Raw genomic sequence first — 15,785 nt, forward strand, 5'->3', positions numbered from 1 at the left:
TTAACTACCTAATTTTTCTGAGCCTGCTTTCTCATCTGTAAAATGACTATATTACCTAGGATAGGGAGCTATTTGGAAGACAAACAGTAAACTAAAACATCTGACAGGGAATTCCTTTGCAGTCCAGTGGTTAGGACTCCATGCTTTTGTTGCCGAGGGCATTGGTTCAATCCCTGGTCGGGAAATTAAGATTCCACAAGCCTCACGGCACAGCCACATAAAACAAAACAAAATACCTGACACAGAAAAGGCTGGATTAAGACCTTTAGAGACCCAAAGCATCAAGACTTTGGTGCCCAAATCAATCAAGGTATTAGTGGAAAACAGAGAATACACTAAAACTGGGTAATTTGAAGGAGGTTTAATAAAGGGACTGTTCACAAAGACATGGGCAGAGTTCAGGAGGTAGTAAATGAGTGGTCCTTTCTATCCCTAGATCTAAAGGGGCAGAGAGAAGGAGCTAGAAGCTAAAGAGGGCTGCTTGTTAGGAGTCACAGTCTTTGGTAGAGGAACACAGACAACCTATGTGACCTGGTGACTTAGAAGCCAGGGAAATAAATATCCAGGCTTCTAAATATCCATTCCTCAGCCTTTTGATCTTCTGAGGGTGTTACTAATTGGATCAACACAACCTAAAGTCAAAGGGCAATGGAACCTGTTGATGCAGTCCATGGGGGTCAAGACCTGGGACACAAAACAGGATGAGCAGCAGTTCTGAAGAGGAATGCAGCCGGCACCGTCTCCTCCCCAGCATGACTCAAACCACTGAACTGTTATATACACACAACTTGCATGTGTGCTAAAACTGAGACAACTTCTTTCCAGCATTTGATTTGAGTTCTTTCATTAAAATAATTTCTCTCAGTCTGTTTGGAGTCTTTACTTTGCTGGTACCGTAAGCACATGCCTAGATAAAAGGAAGCCTCAGGACATAGGAACTGGCAGGCTAAGGTTAACTCGTGAATGCTGACTCTAAGGAGCTATAAGAGGTTTCTGAGTTAATCCAGAAGTAATTTAGGAGGAATCTTAGGGTATTTCTGGCTAGGTACTATTCATTAGAAACTCAGCAACTGGATTTTCTTAGACTCAAAAAACCCCTATGGCAGTAAAACTTCTTATAATCCCCCTGAATGACAGAAAAGGTTTTACTTGCTTACCGAAGAGAACAGAGGACATCAGGACATTGATTTCACATTGACATTTTTATTAACGCCAACTGTTTTTTAATTATTATTTTTTTAAAACAATAGCACAAAAATGTTTCAAGGAAGCAGTCTCACAATCTGATGACCTTCTGAAATACAGTTAAGCCACACCAAATATGAATTCCTGTTAATAACACACAAAAATATTTTTTTTTTTAAAGAAAAAGAAAAGAAAAAAAGTAGGGAAAGAGGAAAGGAATGAGATTTAGAGTTAAAACTCACTGGATTAGGTTGGTGAGGCTTGTTAGTAGGATACACTGTGGAAGCAGAGTGGCACACACAGGCTTACAGTCTTTGTTTTTTTAAACCAGTTACCACGAATACATGGGCCCTGCATCAGCAACCACTGACTTGTTACAGGCCCGAACTGAACCAGGAGAAGCCAGTGCTGATACTGTCAGAGAGAGGGTCAACAGTTGGCCTGTCAGACCGTTTTCAGCAGAATAGCTCCTTCAGAAAGGCCTGGCTGAAAACCTGTCATTTCTATTGTCTCACCTATATGCATTTCAGGATTCTTAAAAGTCATCTTAAAAAAGAAAGAAAAAAATAATGTATATCAGTTTCTCTTATTTAATGTGGCTATAAAAGATGTTTCCTTATTATTTATCTCTAAGAAGGACACCGGGGTGGTGGGTTGGGATGGAACTAAGGGAAGGAAAAAACCCAGACCAGGATAGGTTTTTGTTGGATTTTTTTAAAACTTTTTTTTTTTTTTCTTGCCAAGGGGTCACACAGAAGGGAAGGCAAGGAGGAAAACTACAATCCTTGGTTCAGATTGAGTTATGCAGGAAAATATATCTTCCTGATCAGTCCCCATGCCAAATAAACAAAAAACAAAAAACCCCACTTGAGATTATGCACAGACTCTATATTATACCAGCTATCAGCCTTTAATGTTTAACCATTCCCAGCAATGGACACTTGGCTTGTAGGCTGTTTGTAGAACCCACTTCACAAAAATCCTCTTTACAGAAGCCTCTAGTTTCCTTTTCGTAGGTTATAAAAACAGAACATCTGTCATTAACAGGAGAGTGTTAAATACTTTAAACCACTGACAAGGCTTCAGGAAGTTTCACAGTTTCGTTATGCTCTATTTTATTACTATCATATTTACATTTTTATTTTTTTGCTGAATTGCTGATTTTCCTTTTTCAATAGAATTTAATTCTGGAGTGTGAGCAGGAACCAGTTAACTACATTCATTGTCCAACCCCCACTGGCTTGAAAGCAGACTCCAAATTCTTGGCATGTGAATCAGCTGTTCAGTCGCTCCACCTTATCCCTGCACAAAGCAGTAGAACCGCAGTGGCGGTGTGCTCCAGGTTCATGCTGTGGGCGGCGAGGCCTTTCGCTGAAGGAGGTACTGGTGGATGCTCTCAGCATCACGCTTTAGCCAAGCAGCATTCAGCAGGATATTTTCACAACACTGCTGGATGGTACGCTCAGCTGAAGGAGCTGGGTGACTCTCGAAGAAAGCCTGGCATAAAACAATCCAGAATGTAGGATCATTACTAGCAACAGTAAGAAGCTAATATCACAGGTCATGAAAAAATACCCACTGTCTATGAAGGGTTCATAAGCTTCACTCATGGAAATTTACCACTGCCAGGCTAAAAGAAAACAAGCTGCACCTTAGACCTGTAGGAATTCTTCCCCTAATGTATTATATGCTAAAAAGCCTAATCAGAGAGAAAGAACCTATATTCTTAAAGGCTCACTGTCCAAGCAGCAAAAGAAAGTAAAAAAGAACTATTATCAAGGACCAGGCCCCCTGTGTTATTTCATCTAAATGACAATCTTATCACCCAATTTACAGATGCGACTGGCTCACAGGGGTTAAAAAAAACCTACTTGAAGTCTAGACTTTGAAATCAGCCTTGGGACTTGATCTAGGCTCCATCATGTACTAAAGTGTGACTGAGTAAATTAACTGCTCTGTTTTATCATCTATGAGAAAATAAAATATTTGGCATAGAGTAGTTAAGGATTCAACACATTTTGGCTACTTCCAATAAAGATTAATGTGTAAGGGATAATAAAACTAAGAAGCTTAAATTGCTGCCATATTCTAATAATTTAAAATTTTATAGACACATTTTCATACAGTAAACTACTTCAGAGTTCATTGTAATTATTGCAGTGCTTACTGATTAAAAGCTGAATAAACCATTTTCTAATGAAGTACACCTGGTTTCATAGAAAATATCAACCAGCAAAAGGATAGGGACTGAGCCAGGTGTGGAGGTGGGGGTCTTTCCTTTGAACTAGTCATCACAGGTGTATAAGAGAGAATGACTAATTCATCAGATTAAGTCTAAACCTCTTAGAAATCAGTCACTTTACTGACATGGATGACAATGGCTCCTGCTCCAAGGATCCTATCACAGTTGGGTTCTTAGAGCCTGAGTAAGACTTCCTCTCATTCTACCTCAACAAATAGTACCACTGCTTACATATGAGAAACCTGGAAATTATCCTTGACTACTTCCTTCTTCCTCCCCCAGATATGTTCACAATACAGACAAAACATTCAGTAAATATTGGCTGTATTAAAGATTAACAAAACAAGCCCTGGAATCAAGATTGCTGGGAGAAATATCAGTAACCTCAGATATGCAGATGACACCACCCTTATGGCAGAAAGCAAAGAACTGAAGAGCCTCTTGATGAAAGTCAAAGAGGAGGGTGAAAAAGTTGGCTTAAAACCCAACATTCAGAAAACTAAGATCGTGGCATCTGGTCCCATCACTTCATGGCAAATAGATGGGGAAACAATGGAAACAGTGACAGACTTTATTTTTTGGGTCTCCAAAATCACTGCAGGTGGTGACTGCAGCCATGAAATTAAAAGATGCTTGCTTCTTGGAAGAAAAGTTATGACCAACCTAGACAGCATATTAAAAAGCAGAGACATTACTTTGCCAACAAAGGTCCATCTAGTCAAAGCTATGGTTTTTCCAGTAGTCATGTATGGATGTGAGAGTTGGACCATAAAGAAAGCTGAGCGCCAACGAATTGATGCTTTTGAACTGTGGTGTCGGAGGAGACTCTTGAGAGTCCCTTGGACTGCAAGGACATCCAACCAGTCCATCCTAAAGGAAATCTGTCCTGAATATTCATCGGAGGACCGATGCTAAAGCTGAAAATCCAATACTTTGACCACCTGATGCAAAGAACTGATTCATTTCAAAAGACCTTGATGCTTGGAAAGATTGAAGGTGGGAGGAGAAGGGGACGACAGAGGATGAGGTGGTTGGATGGCATCACTGACTCAATGGAGATGAGTTTGGGTAAACTCTGGGAATTGGTGATGGACATGAGTTTAAGCAAGCTCCAGGAGTTGGTGATGGACAGGGAAGCCTGGCGAGCTGCAGTCCATGGGGTCGCAAAGAGTCAAACACCACCGAGCAACTGAACTGAATCTCTTTCATTACTCCATCTCCTCCAAGCTACTTTATCATTTTTGCTTCCCAGTATCTCCCCTTTTCAAACTGCATTCTCTGTACTGCAGCCAGATTGAAATTCTTATCATAATATAGACCAGATTAAGTCATCCCTTTGTTTATAAGCCATTTCAAGGGCTTCCCATTCTTAGGAGCATTTTTATATGGCCTACAAGGCCCTCTTCAGTCAGGCCTCTACTTTACTAGCCTTAACTTGGCCACTGGCCTCCCCTTGAACTAATTATATGTATTTCTCCTTCAGGAATATTTATTACCTTTACAATAAAGTAATTATTTACATAATACAATACATAATATTGAATCTTGATCTAGACTCTCCGTTATGTACTAACCTGTGACTGAGTAAATTAACTCATAATATGAACCAAACATTATAGCTCTCAGAATTTCCAAATTCACCCCTGAAACCTTCTTGCTTTCAAGAATGAAGGTGGAAGTGACACTGAAAAGGGCTAGGAGTAGAGTCCCTACGTAGTCATCGTGTCTCTTTGTGCACATAAAAGACCTATGAAAAGTATCAGAAGGGAAAAAGAACTAATATGAAAGCTCTACTATGTTCCAGGCCCCCTATATTACTTAGTCTAGACAATCTTATCACCTCATTTTATGGAAGAGGAGACGGGCTCATAGAGGTTAAAAAGCCTGCTTGAAATCACCCAATTAACAAGGGGCAGAGCACAGATTTACATCCAGGTTGACTGACTCTAAATTCCACATTCTTTCAAACATTTTAATGCCCTCAAAGATGATTCCAACTCTAAATTCTTCAGGCCTTAAGGATACAACCTAACCTTTCTCCAAGAAAAACATGGAGACACTACTAAAGTACGTCACCCCAACAATCTATGATTATAATTTGATTAGTATTTTTATTTTCTGGATTGAAAAGTGAAAAGTAAACTGTACTTTCCTTACCTTAACTTCTCCAGCCATTTTATCAACTGCAAATCCCTCAACTGATAGCTGAAAAAACAATGGTTTATAAATAGTAAGTACAACGAAGAGGTTAGGAACAAACTTCCATTTACCATAAAAACAAATCATACCACTCTTTCCCAACTTCAGTTTATTCTACAGGATACAGGATGGGTTATGGAGAAACTCTTTAGTAAAGCTAGTAACTACTTCAGGAAACTTTTAAAAAGCAGACGATAATCTATGGGTTGAATGAATCATGAATGTCTCCCAGTAATATCCATGATAAGCAAGCTACTCAAACATTTTCACCTACCTTTATTAGTCTAGATATTAAGAATCCTCCCTGGTATCGATTATAAAGTTCTTCCCAATTGTCCTTTATGAATTTCCAAGCAGCCTTCCTTCCATGCTTACTGCCTCCAGCCACTCCACCAATTACTGACACAGTGTCCTGTGGACGTACCTCTTCCTAAAAAAAGAAAACTACAAGTCTACCGTATCCAGAATAGTGTCTGATGCCAGAAAGGGCAAATGCTGTTGAGGTACCCAAGTAATCCCCTTTTTGTTTCAGGAATAACTGGCACCAGAAGCTCCTAGCAAAGAGGAGAATGTTTAACCTACAGATCAGCCAAACTGAGAATGAAGTACTGAGATGGGTACAACAGATGGCTGCTCAATAGATACCTGCTCTCGGGTAAAGGAAGAAAGAGACAGGAAGCAGGCACACGGATGTGTCACCCTTACAGTTTATTTCATAGTCTCCCAACTATTCTGATTCTTACCACTAGAGGGAAATATAGTGGTTAGTAACAAAAGCTTACTCCAGTTTTTCAAGAAAGAGGAAGCCTTTAGTCTAGGATTAAGACAGATCAAGAGAATAATGAATCAAGGACACTTGCTATAGATCAGTTGGTAATAATTCCCTCTAAAAGCAGTTTTCATTGTAACTTACTGAAAGTGCAAACGTGAGGACTTTTTGAATCAATTCAGGTGAAAGAGTAGCCCCAAGGACTCTTTCAATTCGGTTTTTCTCTTCCTGCATATCTGCTTGTTTGTGAAGCTATAGTGAAAAAAATACAGAAAGAGACAATTAATTTCTCCCTGAATAAGGTGAAACTTTTGTTTTACATTCTCATTGGCTAAGATTGCAGGATATGAAATTAACAAAAGAATATTTTTCAAGAGGTTTGAGCACTAAATTTGTCCTGTGCCCCTACAGTAAATCATTAAGTGTAAGTGCTCACTACATGAATAGCTTGTCATCAGTTCTGAGCAGTTCAACCTCAAGATCTAAGGGGTGAGCCCATCATGACCAAATTCTTTATTCATTTGATGTCTGACTAATGTTCTATGTTAGATAGGCAAAATAATCATCATTACTAATACCACTGGAAATCAATTCAACTCATCAATAAAAAATACAGGAAGCATTATTGAAAGTAATATTTTAAGAATATTTGATGACATAAACATGCCACTGATATATTAACTGAAAGAAGGGATACAAAGCAAAATGGTTCTAAATTTTAAAAAATTTAATGAGAAGGGGAGAAAATACCCTGAAAACACATCAAAATGTTAACATTAATAATGGTCTCTGATCAGTAGGATTATGCAGCATCACATTTTTAACTGCAAAGTATTATGAATGCAGAACATTAAGAAAATAGAAAAGCATAAAGAAAAAATTACTATATTTACATTAACCAAATCATCAATAAGATCATATTATACATGCTATATTTGTGACCTTTTTAAAATTACAAGTTCTATTTTCTTCTTTATACTTTTCTAGCCTCTAAATCTTCCATAGTGAGTATACCAAAATCTCTTTTCATAATTAGAAACAAAACATTATTATGTTTTTCTAAAAATTAGAACTTCAAATGTATATGAGATACTTCTCTAAGACAACTTAATTTATAGACTCTCTTGACCTTTTTTTTTTCCCTCTGAAGAGTTAACACTGACCAGTGTCTGGAGACCCCATCACAGCTCCCAGTTTCCTCTTCCTTTCCTTTGGACTCTTTTGAGCAGCAGTGTAGTAAAATAGATAGGAGGTCAGAAGACCTGGGTTCTAGACCCAGCTTTGCCTCTAACTAGCTGTGTGATCTTGACTAAGTCCTTAACCTCTCCGGGTCTCAGTTTCCCCATCTGTAAAATGAGCGGGGTGGACAGATGATTTCTAAGGTCCTTTTCAGCTCTAATAGTCAAGGTCTGAACGCTGGCATTTAGGAAGCATTCCCCAGCCCACCCCCAAGAGGACCTGTCACAGGAGTCCACTAGATGGCACCGTAACACTGCATTTCAAATATACTCTGAATTAGTTCTTTAGCCTGCTTCATTATTCTTAAATTACTAACACAAAATCCTTCTCATCTCCCATCAACTGGCTTTGTTTCCTTTAATTTTATATAGGTATAGTTGATTTACAATGTTGTGTTAGTTTTCAGTGTACAGCAAGTGATTCAGTTACACACATATACAATAATTGTTTGCACCTGCTAACTCTAAACTCCCAGTCCATCCCTCCCCAACCTCCCCTAACTGGTTTCTTGAAGAACCCTGATTCTGCCTTCATTAGAGCTCTTTGCATAGTAAGTTGAATCATTGTGGGCTCCCTTGTGTTAAACAGATGCAAACTCTTATTAAATAAACACACTGGTATAAATTCTTAAACGTATGCCACAACATGAAAATGTCAAACGACCTGTCATGAAATTTTCAGAACCCTTATTTTTCCCATATCTTTATGGAATAGACAAAATATACCAAGTATCTCATTTCACATGCAAAGAAATGCATGATTTATAGTGCACAGGTTCACAGAATATTAAGAGTGAGAAGAGACCTTAATGTCATTTAGTTGAAAGGTAAACCCAAAGTATAATTTTTTGTGTTATTAGAAAGGAAACCCTTACACAACATAGGCAGTTAAAGCAATACAATTGCAATGTAGTTTCTTAAATAAAGTTTGTGTATTTTTAAAACATTCTAATCATTTAAATATGATTTGTTTAAAACTAAAATACCAGAAGTTAGATTTGTAATTCTGATGCACTTGGGGTCAGAAAAGTATTCTGATTAAGATCCCTAAGTGTGGATCTTTTAATGAATGGGTCTGATGGATGATTTGGGTATTTAGGCATGTATTGCATATTTTATTTGCTAAGTAGAATCAGCTCCCTCCACCTCTAATGCCACCAGGCTAGACTAATAACTGCATGGATACACACTGGAGACAGCACTTGCTCTACAGTAGGACTTTTAACACAGATCACTGCCGTTGTAAGGACATGGTTTTATCTACATTTTTTCTAAGTCAGAGTTAACTATATGCCAACCACCCTGGGAAACTACAGAGGCTATGAAGGCAAGTGAATTAATTTCTTGTCCGTTCGTAAGAGGCACCAGCACAGACCAAATCCTTGAGGCACCTAATCATCTATCCCTTTCCTAGGCAAAGAAAGAAACTTAAAATGGGCAGAACCCCAAGTAAGTTTGCACTGATGGGAAAATTTTTAAGAACTGGACTTTTAAATCTAACTTAACATTTTAGTATTAAGATTTAAGATACATAAACTTGTGATTTATAAAAGTGAATAAATGAGATGATTTGGCATTTGTATTCGTGGTACAGATGAGCAGATATTTTTCCTGCTGCTGCTGATGCTAAGTTGCTTCAGTCATGTCTGACCCTGTGTGACCCCCCTATCCCTGGGATTCTCCAGGCAAGAACACTGGAGTGGGTTGCCATTTCCTTCTCCAATGCATGAAAGTAAAAAGTGAAAGTAAAGTTGCTCAGTCGTGTCTGACTCTTAGCGACCCCCTGGACTGTAGCCCACCAGGTTCCTCGGTCCATGGGATTTTCCAGGCAAGAGTACTAAAGTGCGTTGCCACTGCCTTCTCCAGATATTTCTCCTATAGCTTCCTAAATATATGCATGCCTACAGTATGCATATCAGCATGTATTTCTTTTGTTAGGACTTTTTTTTTTTAACCATTCAAGGTCATACTCTGTGTCAATTTAACTTCAAAAGCAGAAAATAGGAGCCCTTTCCAAATTTACTCACCTTTAGCATAATGTCTAAGGTAGTGCCATCACCATGCTTCAAAACAGTCAGATAGACCTACAAGAGAATACAGGAACAAAAAAGAAGGCATCTGATTATATGTAACTTATTCCAAATATTCTAATGTTAAGACAGAAAGCAAGTAAAAAGAAATTGTGTGGATATTACATACAAATTATGGCAACAATCTAAGAGCCCACTTCAGCAACCAGAAAGGTAGAGGGCAGGCAGTAACAGCAAAGCACAGGAGACTGTGCACTGATAATCACCTTTTAGTACCCTAGTGTGGGCTGAGAGACTATACAAACCAGATGTTGCCTACAGACTCCCTAGATGGTGTGTATTACGAGAATTAGGCATGATTTATAGTCAATACTCAGGTTATTTTTGTTGTTGTTTAATCAGAGTCGTGTCTGACTCTTTTCAACCCCAAGGACTGTAGCCTGCCAGGCTCCTCTGTCAATGGGATTTCCCAGGCAAGAATATTGGAGTGGGTTGCTATTCCCTTCTCCAGGGGATCTTCCCAACCTAGGGATCAAATCCAGGTCTCCTGCACTGCAAGAAGATTCTTTAGGTCATTTTTGGTTATTATTAAATACATTCCACACTACGCAGAATGGTGCAGACACCTAGAAATCAAAGTACTTTATTAAGAAAACCTACCGGACTCCTCAGATCAGCAGAGAGAATCTGTTTCCCTTCCACATGGTCCTTAAACCGACGACGGGCTTCTTCTAATGTTGCCTTATGTCCTGCTTTCCCTAGTTTGCCCAGGACCAAGCCCCTCAGGAGTGCATCTAGGTGACCTGATTGAGAAGTAAAAGAGATACAGAACTACTTAAAAAGCTTATTTTTTACAAATATGCCACCTGGATATTGTATAATTGTGTTAGACCATGCCTACAATCTTGAACAAACAGAATCAATTACCTTAGTACTTGAGAGAACACTTGATTTAAATTTATCAAATAATGAGAATGAAGTACGTAACACACTAAGATAAGCAAATACGCTGACTCTGTCTATGCCAACTGTATTTATTAAATATTTATTAAATGCCAACTGTATCCATTTAAATATTTATTAAATATTCTCTCCATCTAGGTAATTACACCAATAAGAATTATGTGTGGAAGGAATACACTTAGATTATACAGTTTTGACCCCAAATTTAGAGGAAGGCCACATACAGAACTAGTACGCCAGGGAGATTAAATTGGAATCTTAGATTTTTTCAATCAAAATCTGATGGATTATTCCAAAGATATGCAGGTAGCTGATAAGCATATGAAACCAATACCATTAGCCATTAGGGAAATACAAATCAAGACCACAATGAGATGCCACTTCATACCAATTAGGATGGCTAAAATCAAAAAGACAATAACAAGTGTTGGCCAGGATGGAGAGAAATTAGAACCCTCATATACTGCTGGTAGGAATGTAAAATGGTGTGGGCACTTTGAAAAAAAGTCCAGTAATTCCTCAAAAGGTTAATAAACACAGAGTATGACCCAGAAGTTCCACTCTGGAGAAATGAATTCCTAACAGTCAAAAAGTCGAAACAATCCAAGCATATATACACTGATGAACGAACAAAGAAAATGTAGTAAAATCATGCAATACAATGAAATACTATTTGACTATAAAAAGGAAGTGCTGATACATGCTGTAACACAGGTGAACCTTGAAAATACTGTATTAAGTGAAAGAAGCCAAATAAAAAATGCCACAGAGTATGATTCCATTTATATGAAATGTCACAACAGGCAGATCTGTGAGGCACTAGGCAGATTAGTGGTTGCCTGGGACTGGGCTGCCAGGGAATAGAGAGTAACTGCCAGCAGGTATGGAGCTTCTTTTGAGTGTAAATAAATTTTTCTGGAATTAAGATAGTGGTGGTGGTGGTAGTTGTACAACTCTGTGAGAAAAGACGGAACTGTGTATTTAAAAGGGCGCATTTTTTTGTATACTGATTATATCTCAAAAAAAAGTTAATACTAGCATACAAACTGATAGATTCCAACAGCACAACAAATAAATTGTGATATATTCATACAATGAAACACCACTCAGCAATAAAAAGAAATGAACAACCTTATATGTATCTCTAGAACATTATACTGAGAGAAGCCAGATAACAGAATATATATTATGATCCCACTTATATAAAGTTCTAGAAGAGACTATATTAATCTAGGGTGAAAGAAGTCAGAATAGCGTTTGCCTGCAGGGGGTGGAAGGGTAGGGGGTGGCAGGAACCGACTGGGAAGTAGCCTCAGGGCAACCTCCTGTGGGGCCAGAAACGTGGTATGCATTTGTCCAGTCACTGAATTGAACTTATGCGTTCTGCTGTATTTAAACTGTAACTCCATAAAAGGTTTAAGGAAACCATAAGAAATCAATAGACAACACAACTAGAGACTAGTTAAGGTTCTTAAAAGAACCAATTTATAATTCTGGTGCTGATTTGCTGTGTTGATGCAGTATCTTTATTATTCTGCTATATTTGATTCTTCCATCTGTAAAACTGGAAAACTGAAGACATTTCTCCCTATTTCAAAATGGTGTTTTTGAGCCCGTGAAGTCTCACATATTGTCATCATGAAAGAAAAGTGCAACACTCATCAATGTACCTCCATCTGTGTCCATCTACTTCCTGTCTTGTTCTTATGGATCTGCTGTTTACAACCTAAAGCCAACTCCTCTCAAGTATTTACCCATCACTCCAGCAGCTACCTCTCTCTTTCACATCATGAATTTTTCTTTACTGTATCATTTTTATCAACAAAGACATATTATAAAATTTCCCACTGTAAAAAAGTGCCTCCTTGGTCCCACATCTCTCTCCTAGTTCCTTTTACCTGATTTTCTTTTTAGCAAAACTCCTTTAAAAAGTTGTCTAAAACTGCTGTCTCCTTTTCCTCTCCTTCCATTCTGGTGGTGTTCACCACCATGCCAAGTGAAGTTGCTCAGTCGTGTGTAACTCTGTGATCCCACGGACTGTAGCCTACCACACTCCTCTCTCCATGGGATTTTCCAGGCAAGAGTACTGGAGTGGGTTGCCATTTCATTCTCCAGAAGATCTTCCCAACCCAGGGATCAAACCTGTGTGTCCTGCATTGTAGGCAGATGCTTTACCATCTGAGGAAGGGAAGTCCTGGTGGACTTCCACCACGCCACAGAACCCAGTTAACGTAACCATCAGTTCATCATCATTCTGCCTGACTTGGTACAATACTGGCACAGTTGATCGCTTTCCTCCCTCTACTGCTTAAGGCTTCTAGGACACTCCTCTTCCTCCTAACTCTCCTACATCACTGGCCAGTCAGTCTCCTTTGCTGATTCCCCCTCTTCTACCCAATCTTTGAATCCTGAACTGCCCAAGGACCCAGTCCTCACACCTCTTTTCTCCACCTACACTCAAGCCATAGGTGGTCTCATCCAATCTTATGGCTGTAAATACCATCTATGCACTAAATGTATTACTCAGCCTGCACCTCTAAGCATGGTACTCTCTACTTGGATGTCTAAAAGGACCTCAAATTTAACATGTCCAAAACGAAACTCCTGATTCCCTTTTGCACCCAAACCTGCTTCTACAACAGTTTTCCCTGTCTCTGTATATGGTAACTTCACTCAGTTCTTCAGGGCAAAATTTCATGACTCCCATCTTTCTCCACCACACAGTCAGGCCACCACCAAGTATTTTTAGTTCCACCCTCAAAACATACCCAGAATTTACTACTTGCAAATGCTCGTTGCAGGCAGCACCCAGATGCATTACTCAAACAGCTTTCTAACTTGTCTCCCTGCTTCCTCTTTTGCCTCCCCCACTACAGCCTGTTCTTCACACAGCTGAGTAAATCAAGTCATGTTCCTCTGCTTCAGACTTCCAAATGAGTTTTTCGTACTACTAAATGTGAGAGTCCCAAAGGTCCTATTGGAGTTGCTCTGCTCCCACCCTCCTCTCTCCCACACTTACTCTGCCCTGACTTTACCAGCCTCCATGTAACTCCTTGAGCACCTAAGCATGCCTCTATCTCAGGTCTCCTGTACTTGCTGGTTTCTGTTTGGACCATTTCCCCACTACATAGCCTCACAGTTCTCTTCTACAGGTCTCGGCTTATGCTTAAATATCCCATCCACTCTCTATTCTATAAAACAGTGGCTTATTACTCCTACTCCTGACCTACCTTACCTAAACTTTTTATTCATGATATTTGCTGCCACCTAAAATACTATCTATTGAATTGTTTGCTGTGCCTTCCCCTAGAATGTAAGCCACACAGGGCAACTTTTTATTCACTGTTATACCACCAGCTCCTAGTATAGTACCTGGTATTTACTGGGTGCATAAGTGCTTGCTGAATCAGTGAAAGATAGATATAAAGCTCTAGACAATTTTTACTATTATTCTTATTGCAAAAGACTCCCAGAACAAGAGGGCAGGGGAAAATACAACCTTCAGTTATTAGCATATGGTAGAAAATATATCTAAAGCCTGTACTCACTATTCCTAACATTTACATGACAGCAAAAGAATAAACACACGATTACAGAGATAAAGAGAACACATGTAGAAAGCAAGTAACTCCTTTAATTCAAAAAACTGGCCTCTGTGTCTCTCAACATCATTTCAGGTTGTACATAGGTGTCTGGTATTTATGGTAACAAAAAAATAATCCAAAATCCCTTTTAGCTTTTCTTGACTAAAAATGGGCCTTTGGAACTCTGTAAAAGACTTATTTCCACCATTTGCTCTGTGCGTAAATCATATTTAGCAACAAATACACATACCACCGTTTTTATGTTGGTTACCCATATAAATTCACCAGGAGGCTTAAAAGTCCTAAGTCTTCATTTCTAGTTAGCTGAATACATAGTAATGTCCAATAGATACAAAGATGATGTTAATGTTAACCACAGCTAAGTTTTCTAATGAGCTGACTCAAAGACCCTGATGCTGGGAAAGACTGAAGGCAAGAGAAGGGGACAACAAAGGACGAGACGGTTGGGTGGCATCACCAACTCTACGGACACAAGTGTGAGCAAGCTCCAGGAGATGGTGAAGGACAGGGAAGCCTGGCGTGCTGCAGTCCACGGGGTCGCAGAGTCGGACACGACTGAGCGACTGAACAACAACAACAGCTGAGTTAAAAAGGACCCATTTCTGATCAGTTCCTTCCGCGTTCAGTACATTCATTACCTTCTCCAGGTCTTGGGTCCCAGCCCAGTCTCTCCCCTATAGGTGAAAAGACATCTTTCACAAACTCTTGGATTTCCTCATAGAAGTCTGTGTGGGACAAGAGAGTTGAGAGAATCCCCAGGTTACAGCTCAGGTCGCTCCATACAGTATAATTGGGCTCATTCACAAAAGCCTCCATGACTTTTAGAACCTCTACAGTGCTAATGATTCCAGCTCGAGCCTGGGATAGGAAAAAACATAAATCAATCTAGTCTTCAAACAAAAACAAAACAAAAAGCACAAGCATGCATTTTTGGCATTGTCTTCTGCTAATTAGTCATCCCTTAGGGAAGAGACTAGACTATATAAGTTCAGAACACTGTAGACTTTTATAAAATAAAAACAGTATTATGACAACATTCCTTACTTTTTTGCTATTTATAAAACAGCTACTTTTTAAAAATGTTAAAATTTCACCAATTTAGAACAAAGAAGAAAGAGAACAGTTAACTTCCTATTTCTATTCAGTTTCTAGGGTCCTGGTATTGTTTGTCTTTTGAAAATTTTCATACTGTCAGAAAAGGTACAAAAACAGTTGGGGCTTTAGTTTTTGACAGCGGTGCTTTCAAAACTGGAGCTGCAAACTGTGTCAACTTCAGCCTGTCCTTTACTCATTTCTAAAAGACAAAGTGGAAGGTACTACAAATTCGTCCCTTTCAGAATTAACTAACAGAGTTAGGAAAAAGAACTTTTGTTACAGCTGCCAAGTGCACAAACACACCACTCTCCTGGGACAGGTCTCTCTCAGCAATGAGCTCAGCAGATGTGAGGTTTTGTGCATCAATGCTAATCTGTGTTTATACAAAGGAGGAATCCAAAACCAGTTACTATAGACGGGAATGAAAATTTCAAGTCCAATTAAAGGAACATTAGGAGG

General features: G+C 39.0%; 1 protein-coding gene across 3 annotated transcripts in view; it reads right to left on the reverse strand.

Moving 5' to 3' along the window:
• Window positions 1-1,268: 1,268 nt before the first annotated feature.
• NPEPPS (aminopeptidase puromycin sensitive) overlaps window positions 1,269-15,785 on the reverse strand; it is a 124,188-nt gene continuing 109,671 nt past the window's right edge. For 2 of the 3 annotated variants that reach the window (XM_068979220.1, XM_068979219.1), the window contains 7 exons: window positions 14,870-15,089; window positions 10,324-10,466; window positions 9,661-9,717; window positions 6,540-6,647; window positions 5,901-6,056; window positions 5,585-5,632; window positions 1,269-2,682 (listed from right to left, as the gene is read on the reverse strand). In XM_068979220.1, the coding sequence (XP_068835321.1) occupies window positions 2,530-2,682; window positions 5,585-5,632; window positions 5,901-6,056; window positions 6,540-6,647; window positions 9,661-9,717; window positions 10,324-10,466; window positions 14,870-15,089 (885 nt within the window). In that variant the 3' untranslated portion in view covers window positions 1,269-2,529. The remainder of the gene's footprint in view (window positions 2,683-5,584; window positions 5,633-5,900; window positions 6,057-6,539; window positions 6,648-9,660; window positions 9,718-10,323; window positions 10,467-14,869; window positions 15,090-15,785) is intronic. The other variant, XM_068979221.1, reaches the window with a different exon arrangement.

Source organism: Capricornis sumatraensis, chromosome 8 (genome assembly GCF_032405125.1).
Source record: "Capricornis sumatraensis isolate serow.1 chromosome 8, serow.2, whole genome shotgun sequence".
Lineage (NCBI taxonomy): Eukaryota > Metazoa > Chordata > Mammalia > Artiodactyla > Bovidae > Capricornis > Capricornis sumatraensis.